Source organism: Pundamilia nyererei, unplaced genomic scaffold (genome assembly GCF_000239375.1).
Source record: "Pundamilia nyererei isolate P.nyererei 1_Seehausen unplaced genomic scaffold, PunNye1.0 scaffold00190, whole genome shotgun sequence".
Taxonomy (NCBI): domain Eukaryota; kingdom Metazoa; phylum Chordata; class Actinopteri; order Cichliformes; family Cichlidae; genus Pundamilia; species Pundamilia nyererei.
In genome coordinates this window covers 971396-991374 of record NW_005187591.1, presented here as the reverse complement: position 1 = coordinate 991374, position 19979 = coordinate 971396, and the positions used below count along the sequence as shown (strand labels likewise).

General features: G+C 38.7%; 2 protein-coding genes across 4 annotated transcripts; one reads left to right on the top strand and one right to left on the bottom strand.

Annotated features, from left to right (window-relative positions):
* Window positions 1-258: 258 nt before the first annotated feature.
* Window positions 259-10423, bottom strand: cfap91 (cilia and flagella associated protein 91). The gene is made up of 17 exons (XM_005747195.1): window positions 10081-10423; window positions 9895-9971; window positions 9479-9627; window positions 9223-9303; window positions 9028-9084; window positions 8771-8940; window positions 3433-3610; window positions 3060-3217; window positions 2799-2960; window positions 2552-2685; window positions 1972-2085; window positions 1819-1890; window positions 1581-1727; window positions 1277-1498; window positions 897-1045; window positions 722-813; window positions 259-551 (listed from the first exon to the last, which is right to left on the bottom strand). The coding sequence occupies exons 1-17, from the start codon at window positions 10166-10168 to the stop codon at window positions 346-348; spliced, it is 2256 nt and encodes a 751-aa protein (XP_005747252.1). The 5' UTR covers window positions 10169-10423; the 3' UTR covers window positions 259-345.
* Window positions 10424-10460: 37 nt separating this feature from the next.
* si:ch211-214p13.9 (cell surface glycoprotein CD200 receptor 1) lies at window positions 10461-18527 on the top strand. 3 transcript variants are annotated; one of them, XM_005747193.2, is made up of 8 exons: window positions 10461-10489; window positions 12652-12705; window positions 14858-14905; window positions 15521-15829; window positions 16679-16945; window positions 17032-17119; window positions 17215-17257; window positions 17380-18527. In XM_005747193.2, exons 2-8 carry the CDS (start codon window positions 12681-12683, stop codon window positions 17446-17448), a joined length of 849 nt encoding a protein of 282 aa, XP_005747250.1. In that variant the 5' UTR covers window positions 10461-10489; window positions 12652-12680; the 3' UTR covers window positions 17449-18527. The 3 variants fall into 3 exon arrangements, with proteins under 3 accessions (XP_005747250.1, XP_005747249.1, XP_005747251.1); XM_005747192.2 differs by lacking the exons at window positions 10461-10489; window positions 12652-12705 and adding an exon at window positions 13276-13828; XM_005747194.2 differs by lacking the exons at window positions 10461-10489; window positions 12652-12705; window positions 14858-14905 and adding an exon at window positions 13277-13828.
* The last annotated feature ends 1452 nt before the right edge of the window (window positions 18528-19979 follow it).

Below are 19979 nucleotides of genomic sequence, written 5' to 3'. Positions count from 1 at the left end.
ATAAAGATTTTTTTTTAAATTCATCACAAGGTTCAATAATCCCCTTTTTCAAAATAAATAAATAAAATATATAATTTCTGGCAATTAATTCATGCCTATGCTTCAAAGGGTTCAAATACATCATCTACTGCATAAAACACAACATTTGTTCCCAAAACGTGGTGGAGTAAAAGCAGAAAGACTTCTTCAAACATTTCATGTCAAATTAAATTAAATTAATTACTGCTTAGAGTAAAAAAAAACAACCCAGAATGATTATTAAACCATCACTTTAATAATATCACAACAACTTTTAGACATTATAGATTGCAATGCAGAACACTTTTAATATTCTAGTCCTCTCTTTTACTCAGTTTGAGCATCGTGCTGCTCTGCTTCCTTCCCCTGCAGCGGCTGGCTCATTGTCTCTTCCAGGACTTGACAGGACGCTTTTATACCAGGACAGGTACATTTTGACGCTTCCAGAGTACTGTTCAGGAGCTCAGGAGCATTTGAAGTCCCTTGAATGATGTTCCGAGCTGCCTGTAAGTGTCTATGCTGCTTCTGGTGCACTGAAAATGCAAGGTCAGAAAAAATTAGGAAAGGATTTACCTTTAACTTAATCACTCCATCAACACTCCAATAAGTCATTTTAATTTCTATTTTAAAAACAAGGGGCATTTATCTTTTACTAGTAAGTCATTTAATGCATTTTCGTGTGTTTCTAATTCTTGCTACAAACCTCTTTCCCTGACACCGATCTTCTTTACCTCCGGGATAAGGAAGCTGTACACCAGCTCAGACACAATCTCCTCCGACTGAAGATTATCCCGGCTACTCGCACACAAAAGCGATGTTTGTTAGTGTTACAATTCCTTAACACCAAGCAGCGACAGATATTCGAAGGTGCTTGTTACCTTTCCTCAACGGCATATGCGATGTCGTTGACCTCCTTTGCTCTCTTGTGGATCTCCTCCCGCGCCTGCTGGTCGGCTGTGTGCTCAATAGTCCCCAAGATGATGTCTTCTAAATACATGTCCACAGTCTCCTGATGTACCTGTACCACCTGTGACAAGAAGTGAAGGGAACCCACAAACTCACACACCTTAAAATGGTAATAATAAGTACAATAATTGACAAAAAAAATAGAAAAATAAGTACGTTTTAAGAAGCGATTTAGAGCTCAGTGACTCAGCTTGTTCCAAAGAGTTGGTGCTCTGACTGCAAATGCTTTGTTACCTCATTGTTACTGATCTCTGTTACCCTTTTACAACAGAACAATGACATGTGCACATACTTCTCTGAAGATCTCGTCTTCCTCTTTGCGTCTTCGCTCCTCTACCTGCCTCCTTCCGCTCTCCTCGGCCTCTTGCATCCGACGGTCTCTCTCAGCCAGCAGTGTAAAGGCGTGGATCCTTCGCTCATCCTGGAGACGAATCAGCTCCTTGGACAATGTGTCAAACACTCGTTCTAGTTCCGCTCCTACTACTCCGGCTTGATGCGCTTCCTGTTGAAAAATCTGAAAAGATGGAGAGAACGGGTATAAAGGTTGTTTGGATTTAGTACATTTTTGTCCACGTGGTCAGGTCCGTGTGTTTCACCTCAAGTCTGCGTTTGTCTCTTTGTTTATTCAGCATCATGACGTGCTCTTTGTCTGCCTTCTGTAGCTCCTGCTCTTCCCTCTTCAGGGCATGGACAGTCCTCAGTTCCTGGATGAGATCCTGATGTTTCTCCTTGCCCTTAAACATCTTTAGAACAGCAGAGATAAAAGTAAAAAGATAAGTGCTCAAAAACTGAGCAAGACTGAAACATTTATGTAGGAATGAAACATAGGTGGACCTCATACTGGATCCTTCGTCCTCGCAATAGTTTCTGCAAGAAGATTACAGCAAGTTCTTTCTCTTCTTCCCCCTAAAAAATAGAGAAATATTAATACAATAAATGTAATATTTACAAAGGAAGTCTCAGTAACAGTCAGAATAATTAACTGACCTCAGGTGGTGTTTCCACTGTGGGAGTGACAGGATGAGGAACAGGCGTCTCCTTTCTGAGAAGAAAACGTAAAGTCCTCAAAGATGCGTGGTCATCCTGCTTCTGCTTCAGATTCTGTGGAGCCAGAAGTGCCAGTATGTATGTATCTAAAACTTCAAAGATATACTTCAAGTGGATCTTGCATCAAACAAAATGGCTAAAATGTCAAATAATGACGTTGCTGTATATACATGAGCCAAAAGCTCAGGCTTCAGATTCCTGCCTGGTCTCTCACAATTTCTTCTGCTCTTGGCTCTGCCTGATCTTAATGAGAGCAGAGATCTTTACTGTGGTCATAACAGGTGCACAGAAGCACCATTGACCTGCAGTTCAAACCTTGTGTCTCCATGAGATAGCCAATCAGAAGTGTTGACTTCAGCTTGTTTCAGTGGGTGAATCGCCAGAGCCCAGCTTATGATAAGTAAGAGTTATTTTAAACTGTCAATTATTCAAAACTACTCCAGTAGTAATAAATATTGCATTGGACCTGAGCAACGTAGATCCACTTTAATGAACATCTATATTTTCTGTTCTGCCTTACCTTGTATTTCTTCAGCAACTGCACAGCTCTGCTCTCAGGAGGCTTCATCACATCCTCGGAGACTTTGGGTTTTGTTCTTTCTCTCTTTGACTTCAGTACTGAAGCACTGAGTTGCGCCTCTAGTTCTTCTAAACCTAACAAAGAATTAAAAATGATCTTAACAATGAATTTATGAAATTATCTGTGTGTGTTATACTGGAAATTACATACTAAATTTTTACTTCTGCAACAGCATTCAGATTCAAACCTTCATATGTGTCTAAGTAGCGTCTTGTTGACAGCATGCTGTTGATGTTCCTGTTGGGAAAAATGCCAATGCGGATCCTGGGGACATACGTCTGAGAGGCTGTGACGCACCGTTCTAGCTTCCCCTCCACATTTTTCCTCTTAGCTTCTAATTTTCTCAGTGCTGCAGACAAAAATAAGAAAAGAAAAACAGAGGCAGTTGCCAAGGAGTGAGATTAGATATTAAATAATATACTTAACATTAGAGGGCTGGACGTCTTACACCTGTTGTAGTCAGCGTGTATTTTGTTTAGCTTGGTCTCCCTGTCTTCCTGGTGCTTAGAATATATCTGGTTCAGTCTGTCATTTGTGACATCTTTCTGAGCCTCATCTCTCTGCCTCAGAAGGTCCTTTAGCACCTCTAAACGAGCCTCTTGCAACCTAGCAGAGAAAATGTACGATAAAAACACAAAACACAACTGCTCCTTATCAGAGTGACAGGAGTGAACTGAAACAATGAAGGTGTGATGCAATCAATGCACGATGAAGTTTAAATCTGTGCCAAACAGTGCATCACCATCACTTTAAGCAGTAGGTTGCATCCCTATTAGTGTGTTTTCCAGTTAGATTAGCATTTCAGGTGCATTATCACTCACTTCTCGATTTCGCCTTCTCTGAAAGCCCACTCTTTGGCCTCCATCTCTTCCATTAAACGCCTCCTCTTGTCGAGCTGGCTCAGGTCACTCAGTGGAGGAAGACTGGCCTCCCAAGCTCGCTTGGCACGGGCACGCTGTATCATTTCCACTTCTGCAAGGCCTGCAGGCAGACCGTGACCTGAGGAATTTTCATTCAGAAAAAAAACTAATTACCGTATGCAACCCTGTCACAAAAAAGCAACACAGCTTAAAATGTAAATATATACAGATTGCAATCATAGCCCATATTTGCCTAAAAATAAACTTGACGCAAAAGTAAGGAAAATTTGCATTTTTTGTAAGAAAGAGGAATCTTCTCCAAGCATGACATCCCAGTGAACTGCAAACCCAGACACACCCTCAGACAAAAACTGGTTCATCCCAAGGACAAAACTCGTAAACACAAGCTAAGCAATAAAGTGTATGCTGTGCAATGGAGTGAGGAACAGGTGGACCTCTAGTCTCCTGAGACCCACCCTATTCATTTATGTTCTCTGTCACGACATTTGTTTGTGGTCTGTGTCTTTTGACTAATTTGAGCTACCCTACGAAGTCCTCATGTGCTCAGTAGAGGACATCCTGGTCTTTCCAATGATATCTCATGATATCTCATGTGTTTGGGCGGCTTCTTCTAGTGCCAAAGATGCAGGAAATGACAAAAAAAAGTTAAAGCTGTTGTTAGGAGGCTACTCAATAAATAAAAGCAAGAAACAACATAGAAGAGCCACCTCGAAAGGACAACACTGGGCTGTACATCTGCACCTAAAAGGTAAAGGTCACTCTTTCAAGGATGCCAATGTTCACATTTTGGACTGAGAACATAGATTGTTTGAAAGAGCAGTAAAAGAGGCCATCTACTGTGAACAACCATCATTGAACAGAGGGAGTGGCTTCCCAGACGCCTCAACCCCCACTCATATATTGCGTCAGCTGACCTCAATAGGTCACATGATAGGGTGAGACAAGTTCTTACGGTGTTTTCATCAGAAACCTCTGGGGGTAACATCACATGCCTTTTATCACACCTCGGGCTCATGTGATGACACACATTATGCTCTTAAGGGACAATCCCCACTAGGCTTTCAGTACCTGTGACCAGGGGCACCTCAAGAATTTTTTCATAAGGGTGGCCATACGGGGGCCATTAAAAACAGAACAGTGCAGGGGTGCAGCGAAGGGGAGGGGGTAATGATGGGAAATTGTGAGGAACGTACAAAGTGACACAATACGAAACCTTTTAGTTTTAGAACTGAAGAAGCCTCTTGGATGAGAGGTGAAACGTCTTCATGAAAGATGTCTAGTCGCTTTCCTTTCAAGCTCCTTGGAGTACCATGACCTGAGAGCCCACACAGACACATTTTCCCATGTGCTACTGAGTCAGTAGCAGAATAAGCTGCTCGCCATAGGCAGAGTCAATTTGGAAAATTTTTCAAGCGAGCAACCCACATAGTCAAATCTGCTACTTAACCTAGAAATCCATTTTCCTTACAAACGTGGCAACATTTAAGGGAAATAAACAGGCTTTAACTGTGTAAGAGGTATTGCCATGAAGCACTGCCACAACTAAGAAATAATCAACCAAACTACTTGTACTATTTGTGCTAAGTGTAGTAAAAGATAAAATATCAAGCATTGACACTGAGACACTTCATACTTAAAAAAGTATCTTACTTTATAACTTGATACTAGAAAAACATTTTAAAATAGCTGGGACAACTAACACACTTAAAAAAGATTTAAATTATTTAAAAAATCCCTTTAGTACCATCACACAACTGAGCTAACCAGTAACGTGACAGGTTATGTAAACAGTCCAAGCAACAATTTAAGAATAAGAGGAGTCAGAGAGTGCAACGTCCCCAACATGGCAAGGGCTATACCAGGGGTCAGCAACCTTTTACACCCAAAGACCCACTTGGACCCGGTTTCCACGCAAAAGAAAACACTGGGAGCCTCAAATACTTTTTGAAATCTAAAATGAAGATAACACTGTATATATTGCTCCCTCTTCACCGTCGTGGTGAAGAGGGAGCTGAGTGTAAAAGCGAAGCTCTCAATTTACCGGTCGATCTACGTCCTACCCTCACCTATGGCCACGAGCTGTGGGTAGTGATCGCAGATACAAGCGGCAGAAATGCGCTTCCTCCGAAGGGTGGCTGGCCTCTCCCTTAGCCATAGGGTGAGAAGTTCGGCCATCCGGGAGGGGCTCAGAGTAGAGCAGCTGCTGCTCCACATCGAAAGGAGCCAGCTGAGGTGGTTTGGGCATCTGACAAGGATGCCCCCTGGGCACCTCCTGGGTGAGGTGTTCCAGGCATGTCCCACCGGGAGGAGGCCCCGGGGCAGACCCAGGACACGCTGGAGAGATTATATCTCTCGGCTGGCCTGGGAACGCCTTGGTATTCCCCCGGATAAGCTGGAGGAGGTGGCTGGGGAGAGGGAGGTCTGGGCCTCTTTGCTTAGGCTGCTGCCCCCGCGACCCGGCCTCGGATAACGCGGATGAAGATGGATGGATGGATATTGTTTTTTTTACCTTTATGCTTTGTGTGAACAACTAAAGTAAGTAAGTAAAGTTTATTTATTAAGCGCTTTTCACAGACAGGCAGTCACAAAGTGCTGTACACAAATATTAAAATAAACAATACAATCAATAGACATTATACACAATGTAAAAGATCAAATGTAAAGAATGTAAAGAATATAAAATACGTAGATCAACAAAAGGCTTGTTTGAACAGAAAAGTTTTTAACTGCTTTTTAAAAGAATCCACAGAGCAACTAAGGTGTGTTGCTTATGAAATCCATGAAGTGCTACAGAGAAAATTACATTTTATTTATGTAATTAACACATTTTGAACTCTTAAAGAAATATAACAAAAGGAAAAACACCCAACTGAACTAAAATGATCCATGTAGCAAACAAAAACTGTTGTGATCCGCCACCCTTATATCACCTTTGGACTTTTGAAGCCTTGGCCTGACTTTTAAAAAGTAATTGGAAAAAAAGCACAATGCTGCTAAAAAAAAAAAAGATATTTGCAAAATTCTGCCTAAATATGTATTTTACCAGGTTAATGTGTGTGGCGGGGCGTGGTCTGCAGCGCCGCTGCAGGGGAGTCGGACACACCTGAGCGGCACCCGCAATCACGCCTCGCCGCCTTAAAGTCTGTGCTCTCTCTGCTGTTGTGTTGTCGGGCTGTGAGCTGAAAAGCTACAGCCGGCTGTATGCGTACAGCAACCGTGTGTGAAAAGTGGTCAATAAAGAGATGCTGAAAAGCATGTTCATGGAAACATCGTCGGGTCTGCCGTGATATGTTTACAATAAGACTTATGGTCCCGAACCTCTGCGCACAGCGTCTGCAAATCGGGGCTTTCATCTTTACGCAGGACTGTAAGCTTTCATCTGTGAGGCGTGAGCGGTGTTTGTTTTTAACATAGTTCACGGTGGAGAACAGCTGCCGACATAATGTGGATCCGAAGATCCATAACTGGCCTACCTGGGTTTGAAAGTCTCGATAAATGCACGGCGTTTCGGCGGGTATACCGGCTTCCGCGAGTGTGACGCTTATTTTGAGCGATGAAAAAATAATAAGATATAATTTTATTTTCATATTTCAAAATCACAATAATCTTCCAATTTAGAACTACAAGTTAAAAAAAGAACTAAACACAAATAAAATGCACTTCAGCTAAATACTTCTAATTTATTTTCTCAAACCACCCGGAGCCGCAGTATAAGGACAAAAGAGCCGCATGCGGCTCCGGAGCCACAGGTTGCCGACCCCTGGGCTATACTAACACTGATACTTTATGCTGATGTCAGTATTGTTAATATGGAAATCTAGTGTAGGACGTTCATCTTTTTGTGACATTGGGAAGTCATATAATGTAATGAAAAAATAATGTTTTAAAGAGCATGTTTATGACCCAATTTATGTGACCCTGACCTTTGACCTTGAAGCATTATATGCAAAACTTGTGTATTTTATTATCTTTACCCATATGATTGTAGCAGAAATGTCTTAAGATTTAAGATATATTCATGCAATGTGAGATCTTGTGAAACTAGTTGTGATGTCGTAGGCCATCGTATTGAAAAATGAAGAAGTGCATTGTACAGTTCTCTCCAAACCCTTTTACATGATATATTACTAGATACGGCTTCTTTAATTTTTTTCCAAGCTCAGCTTTGACCTTGGGCACTAGCAGTGATGAACTGTGGATGCTTGATAACAAACATTTACAGCAGACAGACAAACAAACTGCACCAATTACATTTGTCGGGGGAATTTGTGGGGATAAGGCACTCTGGACCCAAGGCACAAACTTGAGAACTGAGACAATAAAATTTCTCAGTTTAAAAATATGATATAGTCACTTATAGGCATATTGATCAATCGTGCAGTGACAAATGTTAGCAGTGTTATGGTAAAGCAGACAGACTGCAAAAGGTTCCACGAATATGTTTAAGGCATGGTTCTATCTTGTGAAGCAAAGCTCAACTTTATTTATGCATGTGCCTTATGATAGGGGTGTCAAATATAAGGCCCGGGGGCCGATATTGGCCTGGCAAAGATCCAATCCAGCCCGCTTTGGAAAATATGAAGGAGTGCATCAATTTTGGGACTTTTAAGGGTATTTTCATTCATGTACACCTAAGTAATCAAGTAACCAAGTAATCTATCAAATTAACAATTAAATGACAGAAATGTTTCTTTTTTTACTGTCCACTATATAAATTTTAGTTTAAAAATATTTTGTTCATTAATCAATGAACAAAATCTTTATCTTGTTTTATAAATACAGGGCAGTGTGGGAAGTGAGCTTCCAGAATTTTTCTTTCTGTAATTTCCACATTTATCATTTAGAAAAACTGAGACATGCTGTTGAAATTGAACTTCTTCATCTTATATTAAGATATTTCAGTGATCTAATGTGCAGTTAAACGTCTTTACACTAATAGAAAGTGGAGTTTCAGTTATCCCTCCCACTCAAGATCAGTGTGGGTTGTATGTATTTTACTTGTACTTTCTTCCTGTACTAACTGTGACTTGTGGATGATGAACCTGTTGATGTTAACTATTTGTTTTTGCAACAATTTGTTTTTCAGTGAGTTTCTTATGCACAGGTTAGCCAGCACAGATGCATTATAAATTATGTTTAGTAAGTAAAAAAAAATAAAAAAAATAGGATGGAGAGAAGAGAGCAAGATAATTATACTGCCAAGATCTAATAAAGTTGCTTATGAGTGTACCATCACGGTTCATATAACAGATAAAGAACACAATAAGCATGCCTATACCCCAAGTCAAAGCTGCCATCTGCAGGAGCTCTGAGGGAGTAGTCCCGGGCTGAATCACATACTCGGGGCTGTATGGGTCTGTCTGTGTTTCACTTTCCCTGTAGTCTGTCTGGACCCCAACAGTGAAGTGGGTGGGTTTTTGCTCAGCATCAGACGTTATAAAGTCTTCTCTAAGGTGACACAAAAAACAGACATACTTCCAGAAAAAATAGCACAGCAGAAACAGCTGCACAACAAAGTAATGCAAAGAACCTCACCTTTGCAAAGCATAAATCACACTAGGAGGTATCTGCTGCCCAAAGGGAATGAGAGGGCTAAAGGGAACAAAGTGAAATACTATGTCATAGACTATACTGACATCTACATAAGTGGGGCAGTATGGCAGTTATCTTTAGTTTGTTGTGTTAGGAAAAACAGAACAAACAATCAGATTCTCAACTGGCTAGTCAAACCGTTTAAAGTATTTGCAGAAATCTGCTCCGGTTACATGGCACTCCTTGGTTTTCAGCCATGTTTGAGTGTTTGGAGAAATCCTGTCAAGAAGATAATCAAGATGTAATATATACATATTTTATCATTTATAATATATAATAGAGACATTAAAACATTACTTTATTTATTTTATTTATTTTGTCTGTAATGAGAGAAAGACTACATCTTAAAATGAAGCAACTTAGTAACTAAAGCTTCATGTGCATGTTGTGTTACCCAGCCAGCTGCTGCAGGGCCTCTTTGCGCTGTTCTGTGTGGCCTCGCCACTGAAGATCAGTAAAGGCCGGCTGCGGGACTGCAGGGTCTACTTTAACAGTATAGCGTGGGTTGTCACTAAACATGGATGCAAACTCTGGTATTCTCCTCTGAGCGAAGAAGACGGAAACAATGTTAAAGAGTGCATTTCACATTTAATTTTTAGTAAAACAAAAGAGACAAAAAAAGCCCCTCTATATTATATTCAAAAGGTGGAAGAAAATATACATTATTACAATACAAGATAAATGCTCTGTATACTACAGGTTTAAATTAAAATTTAAATAAACAATAATATAATAATGACAGCATTTTAAATCAACTTATCTTTTATTTAAAATGTAATAAATTTGAAATAAAGTATAGATACGACTTACTATTCGAGACCTGGACGCAAAGGCCTTGAAACTGGCCTTGGTGTGGTCTGCCTCCGATGACACTGTGTGAACCGGATCTGTGGAGGAACAGTTCAGGTGATGGCAACCGAAGCAGCTAAGTTCAGCTATTAGCCGTGCTCATTGGTGTGTTCGTTAGCTGTGCTAGTTAGTTCAAAGCTTACTCACCGTACAAGTAGTCATAAGCCCGTTCATGCAAAACAGCTGTACCAGCATCATTCTGCTTGGTAAACGTGTTAGTCACAGATGCGCACATTTTCTGTATTTAGTCAAACAGTTGAGTATTTTTACAGCTAATTTTACATGCGGACGGCCGCTTCAACGACGTCGTTTTGACACTGTAGTCATGGAGACAATAAACTGACCGTCCGGAAGTGGGAGGATTAATCTCGAGCTTTCTGTTTACTCTCACCGGGTGGAAGTTGGAAGTAATTCTTGGACAACATACTTTGGGTTTTTATCAAAATGTGATAGTATAATATTAATTTAACTCCACATGTCATCATTTAAGATTTAAAGGACGTTTCTTCCTTCGTGATTTCATCTAGGAGAGGATTCAGGGTCTACTTTTCCACCGGTGATCGTTTTTTTATGTCTCTTCTTTTTCATCCCTAGTAATAATAAATAATGAAGGGTTATATTATTAATTTTAATTAGCAGGATAGTTGAATAACTTTCAAATTTGCTACAATGAATTTTTGTACTTTTTACCAGCCTACAGTACCACAAACGTCACAACCTACATATAAACTACCTACATACAAAATCTGCTGTGTCTGCTAAAATGATTATGCCTTAGGCCGTGGGCACATCACAGAAGTTAAACTCCTTAAGTAGGTCAGGATTTTTTTTCCTAGTATCAGTTCATATAAGACAGCAAAGACTTTAAGACTTTAAGAATCAACTTTATCAACAAATTAAAGTAAGTGTGCACATTAATAATTGTATTTTATTTTTAAACAAAAGAAAGAAACAAAGTAAAAAAATGCTACAAAATGCAGTAATATAATCAAAAATATACAATAAAGCAAAAATACATATACACAAACAGTACATCAATATACAAACAATGCAGGATATAAAAGGTTACGAATTTGACCTCTTTTTATTAAAAAAAAAAAAAAACCTAAGTAAGACAGCAACAACTGTAAAATTTAGGACAGCAGTCTTTAAGAATTAGTAGAAGGAAGGAGGAGTGAAAACGTAGTTCCTAAAAATGTAATTACCACAAAAGCCTAGTAATCTAATCAAAATATATCTACAACATAGAGAAAAATATATATGTATGGCGCCAGAGTTACATCAATGTGAAAGGAATATAGAATATAACTGGTCATGAAATGTAACTGTTTTTATTCCATAACGGCAAAAATGCAAGAATTCAAAAGTAACGTGTCAGCTTGTTACTTAGGACATTTTAACATCTACATGCACAAACGACCTCACGTATGAGTCAGAGATGATAAAAGTTTCCATTTAGACTAGGGTGGAGTTGTCTGACAGTGTGAAGACTGAAAAAGGTGACCCTACAAGAAGTGGAAATAATATAGCTAAAATAAACCCAAAGAAAAACACCCTCTATGTTCTGTCAGATAAACAACATAGTTAATACTTAGCTGATTTAATAGCTGTGTTTGTAGCAAGAAGTAGTAGCACACAAGAAAATGAAAAACAAGAGTGATCTGATCCCCATCTACATATACCGGATGACCAGAAAATGATTTCCATGCTGATGAAAATTCTCTGTATGACTACACAGTCACAGCAAATCGAAAAAGCTCTATGTACTGTATCAGCGATCAAGAGGATTCACTTCATGTAAAAAGAAGAAAAAAACAATTAAAAAATGCTGGAATTTGAAGCATGTTGCCTTTCTTTTTAAATATGAACGAGGCACTGGCACACTGACCTTCACTCAGGATTTTACTGGACCATTCAGTGAACACAGAGGTATCAGCAGCATGCCGTACTCTTCTATTAAATTTAATGTTTCAAATCTCTTTACTTTGTGTCATACTGAACTGAAAAATGTAATAAAAGCAACCAGCAGCTTTTCAGCTGACCAAACTAAAGGCAGGGGGACTTCACAACAAGCAAATGGTACGTGTTACTGCACTAAGGTTTCGTTATTAGGGTAGATACAAGGCTTCAGGCTCTCAGGGATGACACAGCATGGCATTGTATATAAAATTATTTTTTTCTGAACCCCTAAACTTTCCAGGCAATTTTGCTAATACTGACGTAAACTTCTTAAACTGAAACCTCAGAAAAATAACTGAAGAAGAAGAAAAAAACAAAACAAAAAGAATTACGTGGAGCAGACCAAAATTGTCTGACAACTTCTGGTTTTTTTCTTACCCTCCGAGTTATATTTTTGGGTAGCCAAAAAGCATGATTTTGACATCAACAGGAAGTCACTTATCAAAGGGAAGCAGTGTATGCACGCATGCATAGACACATGCACAGTCTGTGCTTCTTATCGTTAAAGCCCAAAACATAAGCTCTTGTTGTTTTTTTCGCTCCTTTTTTGGGATATGTGTGCAATACTGCTGACTGAAGCAACAATAGTTCACAGATGAAGAAATTGCTATTTTTTGGAAGAACTAGTTCCTTGTCCCATGTGTGCCAACTCATAGTCAGCTGAATTTCTGTCTATACATGAAATAAACATGGTCTAATATTAGATCCAAGAAAAAGGAGAACGGCAGTTATTCATTTAAATACCCCTCTTTTTTCAAGGTCCCAGCCCAAGACGAAATTAGGAAAGGATGAATCAAACTCTGGCTGGTCAAGGTATGTGATGTATGAGTTTATATTTTTTTCACCGTTTTTGCCTTTTGTTTCAGCTTTCACAGTTGGTCACACTTAGAATACCCACAAGAGAAGGATAAGCTGAGCTATCGTTGCTCATCTGCCCTATCTGAACTTATATGGGACAGCTAATATCAAGATTTCTCATTGCAAGATGTATTTGTGAACCACAAACTCCGCATACGGCTTGGAGACCTTAACCGCATACAAGCAGAATGATTGCACCATTTGTTTTCAGTTAATGTGTGCAATGTGCAAACTGGAGATGGAGTCAGTAATAACACCTGCACCCACATTAATGCTGCATGTAGGCAAGCATGCATAGCACGAGTCTTATACAGCAGAATGTTCTTACACCAGCAAATATGAGACCACAGCAAGACTAACATTTGTCCTACTCAGCAGAAATCATTTCTCTCATCAAATCTTTCGAAATACTGATTAAACTAAGCTGAACTAAGCAGAAATACATAGAATGCTTTGTTTATGTCACAAGAAAGGACCAGTAAGCTCGTGATGAATCATCACCTGTGATTACGAACGTGGAGACGAACGTTGAAAGAATTTCATAACGTTGCTCTATTTTTTATGTGTGTGTTCACGCACACTGCTTTACTACATACTACTTTAGAGAGCACAGCTATGTGTCTGGCAAGAGAGGAAATGGGTGTCTTGACTTATCAAACGTCATCCTGTGTGGGAGAAAAAGGCAAGATGTCTCAGTGGAAAGCGGTTTGGAGAGAGGGGATGAGAAAGAAGAAGGGAGGGATTTGTTAGTCACACGATGTATATATTACTGTGTCACAAAAGACTTCAGGTTTGTCTGAAGTCTTTGTTGGAGGACATGCTTCACTTAAATCCAGAGCTTGTTGGGAATAGTAAGGAAATGAAATGGCAAGATAACGGAGGAGAAAGAAAATGCATCTTGGTTTGATGTTACTTTAGAGAGTCTAGCACTGACGGTTTATGTCAGGCCATACTTGAGGTTTTACGGTGTGAGCAGCAAGTTTACAGAGGAGCACTCGAAGACACGCAACGATGAGAGAGACTATGTGGATTTATGTCGTGATCCTGTTCTTGTCTGAAACACAGAGCGTGGAATCAGGTTTGACATGTTAACTCATTTTTCTTGCATTTGTTTTTCAGCTTTCACTACTTACATTTTCTTAAGAGTGAGCAACCTTCACAAATGTAATACATAGTGACAAACTCCATGCGGATTCATGTGGTTTACGACACAAGTGAGACATTTTTAAACCTTGAAAATTTATTTATTTTTTACCTTTTTTGTGTCATTATACTCTGCGAATGTATTTTAGTGTCAAATATGTGTAGCATGCATAATAACAGAGGTAATTAGTGTTAGATTTGTGGCTCATTTCTATGAAGTGGGTGAGTTGTAAACTGTAAGTGGTTGTGGGCCTCCTGAGATTTCAGTGAAATGGTTGTATTCTGATTCACAGCGTAGACAGTGTGTGGAAAGACTATGCATGACAGTGGGCCAGAGCAGAAACTGGCAGGGGGAAAAGGTGTTCCATAACAGAAGTCAGCCCCGTCTTTTCTGAATGATCAAACTGCCTGGTACTACCCTGGAAATCTTGATTTCACATCTGGGTAAAACTATGATGCAGCTCTTTCTGCATTGTAAGGGGGTCTCTGTTTTAGAGTTGTGGTTTTGTTCACTCACTTTCTGCGTGGTCTTGGTTTTACACCTGTCAGATGTAAACAACTCACTGAACACATCCACCTTGAATTTTCCGTTTCACTTATATGAAATACCGACTGTGTCTCTGGCTTCTGGGTAACGTGGAAGATTGTGATTAACCTTTGTCGGCTTTATAAGGAGCTGAACTTTAACTGTGACATTTTATCGCCCCACATTCGGTGACTATCATGTTTGTTTGTTTTTTTCAAAAGCTTAAAAAAGTGCAGTTTGTCTCACAGCTCTTTGTTGTTTAACTCTCCTGCATGGCCATTCAATTCATGTTACATCTTAACCGATTAAACTTCAACTAACAGACGACCATCGCTGCTGCTCTGCTGACTGAGCACTTCGAAATGAATATTTTGTTGCTACTTTAATTACTGAAACATTCTACTAACTTTTTCCTTAATTCACCTTCGTCTCTCTCAGGAACTACTGAAAGTGCCCCTGTGAACACCACTTTTCCTCCTATCACTGGTAACAGTCTTTCCCCGTGTTTCTATACTGCTACTGTTCACTATGAGTAAAATATGAAGTGAGAAAGTGTGACTAGCAAAATGTGAAAATGTCAGTACATTATGTTTAATTCCTTTTCTACTGCTTATTGTGTTTCAACCATTGCACAACCTTCTTTACTTAAAATGTATTAAAGCGAAAGAAAAAGTGCTTTAAAGCACTTCAGTACTTGTTGAATAAGAAAGGTGCTATTTATTAGTCTTTGTCTGATTCATTACCGCTTTTCGTTCTTTTTCCCCTCTTCCTTTTTTATTTTCCTTTTTTAAAAAAAATAATTTTTTTTTGTAATATATAAAACATTTTTTTGTAGTGCTAATTAGACAAATCTTAAAAATTATTACAAAAAATAAACAATGTTATGATTTATTTTCTATCTGTGTTTGATGCTGCAGCTTTATTCTTTAAGTAAATATATTTAACATATGCATAACATAAACAAATACTTTCTATTTTTTCTTTGCTTGTCTGCCTTTTTTGTATATACTAGCAAATCTATTATTTTGTCACACAAAAAACCCAAATGATTTAATATGAACGATATGTAAGATGCATTCACACTTCCTTTTTTTTTTCCAGAACGCAGAAATGAACTTTTCAGTAATGGGAGTGATGCTAATCTGACATGCACCGATAAGATGTGGAATGAGACATTTTATGTTATCTGGAAAATTAAATTGATTGACAAAACCCGTTGTGAGATCAACTTTGACAGTTATGGTCGAAACTCAGACACCTGCAATGATGGAAAGTCACTCCGAAACACATCCAATTCTCAGCCATATCTACACATCCCAAAGTTCTCAGAAGATGATGTGGGAATCTACACGTGTGAGTTTGCTTACAGAGGAGGAGCTACCAATTGTGAAATCCACGTGAATATCACAGGTAGGACTTCTGTTATAACATTAGTCACACACCTTGGTACCTCTATTGATATATAAGAATACAGATATTTGAAATATCAGCCTTCTACCATTCAGCTTATACCTCATAAAGGAGTAAAATGGATATGCATTTATGTTGCTCTGCAAAGTCTTTTCGGTGGCACATTTTTAAAAAATGATCTTCAGTTTGCCTTTTTTGGACACAAACACATTGTCCTCTAGAGCTGGGATGTGGAACTCATTTAACATCGCGGGCCACATGCAGCACTTTGATCTGAAGTCCTCTGAATCAGGAAAATGCCTCTCTCTGTGAGCGTAAAGAATTTTAACTGCACATTTAATCTAAGAAACAGAAGTGCGGTTTCAGCAGCATGTCATGAAACATTCAAATGCTGCTGCAGCAGATAAAAGACATCTGAAATTTATATAATAGATCGTGAAAAACAGGCTTTTCCTCCAATTTAATTGTTATTGTTTACCTGTTACTTAATTACGTTGGTGTAGTATGAAATACAATAGGGGAGGTCCCTTATCACTTGGAAAAAATCTAAACCTTGAATGAATATACACTTATTTTCATTCAATTATCCAATGGGAGCGGTTGGCCAATTCTGGCTCCCGGGCCTCATTTTTGACAACTCTGCTCTCAATGGATCACTGACTTCATTGTTAACATTCTTCATTTAGCACATTTAGATATTTGATCTGAAAATGAAAAACAAAGAAAAATGAAAATAGAGCACACCATGCCATGCAAATCCTATTTTGTGGTGTGGTGAAACTTCTAATAAAGCAAGCTTAAACGATTTGTTTTTGTCGTTGTTTCTTTTTTTTGTCTGTTTTGATTTAGTGACTCCTGAAATAAAAGCCTGGATAGAGTACAAAGACAACACAAGGGTAGCAGTATGTAGAGCTGAAAATGGAAATCCTGCAGCCAACATCAGCTGGAATCATGCACGAAATTCTTCTGTGCAACAACTGCCTGGGATAAATGGACTTTTTACAGTAGAAAGTCGTTTGGAGCTTCCTGAAGGCATAGATCCAGAAAACCTGAGCTGCACCATCAGTCACCAGAACCTGAACAAGATTGTATTTTTGGAATATCAAACAGTTAAAGGTCAGGCTTCTACAAACTGATGCACAAAAGTTACACAACCATGTGCATTTAAGGTATTAACAAACATTTCATTTGTCTCCCTACAGTTTATTCTCTCTGGCTGTATGCACTCATAGCTGGGATAATAATTGCATTTTTAGTGGGACTCTTATTTTTTTTGGTCATGAAGCTGAGGTAACAGGTTTAATTTAACAGAAATTGAATCAAAATAATAACTTGTGTTCTGAGAGTGTCCAGGTTACTGAACATGTTTGTGTAACTTTTGCCAGGCAACACCAACAGTCAGATACCTCCTCCTCCAAATCCCCACCGGTAGGTAAAACTGCCTGTATTTTATAGTTCTGGTTGTTGACTGCACTTTGTCATGTTTTGTTAAAGACGCCTCCCTCTGTTCTATCTCTTTTGTCTTTTCTTTTTTTTTCTTTTTTTTGTAGATAGAGGATGTGGAGGAAGTGGAGCCCTATGCTAGCTATGTTCAACGTGTGAACTCTATCTATAACTGATCTGCAGATATGTTCACAATGACAAAAGAAAAAGAAAAAAGAGCGTGCACATGCATCACAGCCTAAATGCAACAAGTCTTTGTGAGAAACTGAGGGCTGTGAAACTGAGAAAGGGTGAAATAGTAAAGAGAGGGAAGGATCAAAGATTTTCTCTGAAAGAGGAAAGTTTCTCGCTTTAAATGTATCCTAATAAACACTTAACTAATGGAACGGGGGATGTACCTGATGTCTGCCCACCACTTTGTGTGGGTCTCAAGGAGAACATTAACTAAAAAATGCACTGTACTGCTGAAATGAGGAGGCTCTTGAGCCACATGCAGCATGTAAGACTACAGAACTACAGACTTTTGATAATGCTGATGAAATATATTAGCTACAATTATGTACAAATACACTTATTTAAACATTAACAGTTAAATAGATGATCATTTCTTACATAGAATCATGCTGGAGTGGCTACAGTACAAGCACCAAGCAACGAAAACATGCATTTTAATCGCATAGCTGTCTCAAGGTAATGTGGACAATGCCATGTGAAGTATTTATGTTATGTATGAATGTGAGATGATATGATTCTTTGTATTAAAGTGCATGTATAAATGCTGACTTCATTTTAGCTACATTCTTCAGACTTAGGAACAACATTAGTAATGCTGCATCAGAGCAACTCAGCAAGATACACCAAAAAGAGTCAAAACAGTTGTTCTCAACATTTTAACAGTGATATCTGCCAAGGTGACTTTTTCATTGTTTGAGGGCATGCACTAAAAATACAATCAATACTAATTGTCACTTTTTTCATAGTGACTGTGTAAAGACTCACCTCAGTACAGTAACAGTGACTAATGCAGTTCCGAGAAAAGAAACTAGAAAAAGGAACTATTCTGCCCTCTACTGGTGAATAATAGAATTTATGTTGCTACAGGATTAAATGATGCAAGGCGTCTGAATAATTTCACTGATAGAAGTCAATCTATTCCTCCGAGTTTGAAAGCCATTATTTGGTCTTTGGGAATAGTTCTCCGGACTTCTTGAAGGACATTGAAAGCCCTTATTTGGATGTTGGCTGCCTGTTCTCTTTCAAGATGATCCCACACTGTATCAATATTGTTGAGGTCCAGGCTCTGGCGAGGCCAAGCCACGACTGTTTTCCATTGGCAGTGTGTTTGGGATCATTGTCATTCTGAAAAATGAAGCTCTTCCCATTCAGCTTCATTCCAAATGCTTTTGCATGGCGGTTTAAAAGCTGATGGCACATTTCTGCATTCATTCATCAATTCTGACATGATCACCAACACTATACTCATTAACAATGATCTAAACCAAAAGTCAAAGTCTCTCTCTCTCCATATACATAAATATATATATACACACATGTATGTCAGTGGCTTCACACTTGTTCTTTTCAGTAGCTTTAGTAAGTGATAGAGGGTAGATCAGAGGCAAGAGCTGCAGTGACTATAATTGTATTTCCATTATAATGAGAGAACTAAAAATTTGCCTCACAAATATATCCCTATTTTCACAGCCTGACTATTTGAACTCTTACAGTGACTTAGCACATTAACATGATTTCCTCTTAAAAGCAGAAGCAAATAGCAAAACTGGTTTTCGTTTTAAATTGAAAAGATTTTTTTCTTCTTCTTTCAGTTTTTCAGACATGCAGTTTATTCATACAGCAGAATAAGAACAGATAGGGTAAATAACAGTACTCTGCCATGAAGTTAAATGTATAAATAATTCTGTTGATTAGACAGATTCAAACTAAAAGGCACAAAAAACCATCTCTCAAAGAAAAAAACAAACAAACAACTTCTCAGCCTTTCAGTGTGTTTGTAGTATATTGGGGCCTGTGGAGTGCTTCTTACATGCTGTGAAATGCTTCTGACTATGTGTGGTCTGGACTATCGTTTTATAATGTGGCAATAGATCAAATTACACAAACTGTTTTCGTATTTGGTTGCACATTTGGATTGCATTTTAGGTTTGGGCAGTATTAAGTTTGAAAACGCTTTCTGAGGGAACTCAATATGGGGCGTTGTGAAACTGATTAATGGTGGAGCAAAGAGTTGGCATTGTTTCAGCACCAACCACCAGCAACAGACTCTAGATAATGATCAAACCTTCCTGTGCAGCACCTTACAGCAGATGCATTCATATCAACAAATTTGTCTCTCAAAAACCCCCAAACAGTTCTGCCATTATTGTTGCACATGCACGCTATGAAACCACAAAATACCAGTTCTAGACTTTCCTATGCAAACAAAATGTTAGGTATGTCTGAGAATGTGGTGGACATTCTCAGACTTTCAGTTGTGGTGTGGCAACAGTCTCAAAAAGGTCAAACGGGTCAAAAAGTCTGAGTTTCTTCCGGGAAACTTCTCTTTAAAGAGGAGCAAGTTTTGAATTTGTGCTGTGATGTTTTAGGAACTTGGGGCCAAAACATAAATCACATAACCTAACCTAAAGCTAAAGAAACACAACAAAATAAAACTTCTATTTCGAACATTTTCAAATTCACATTAAAATGT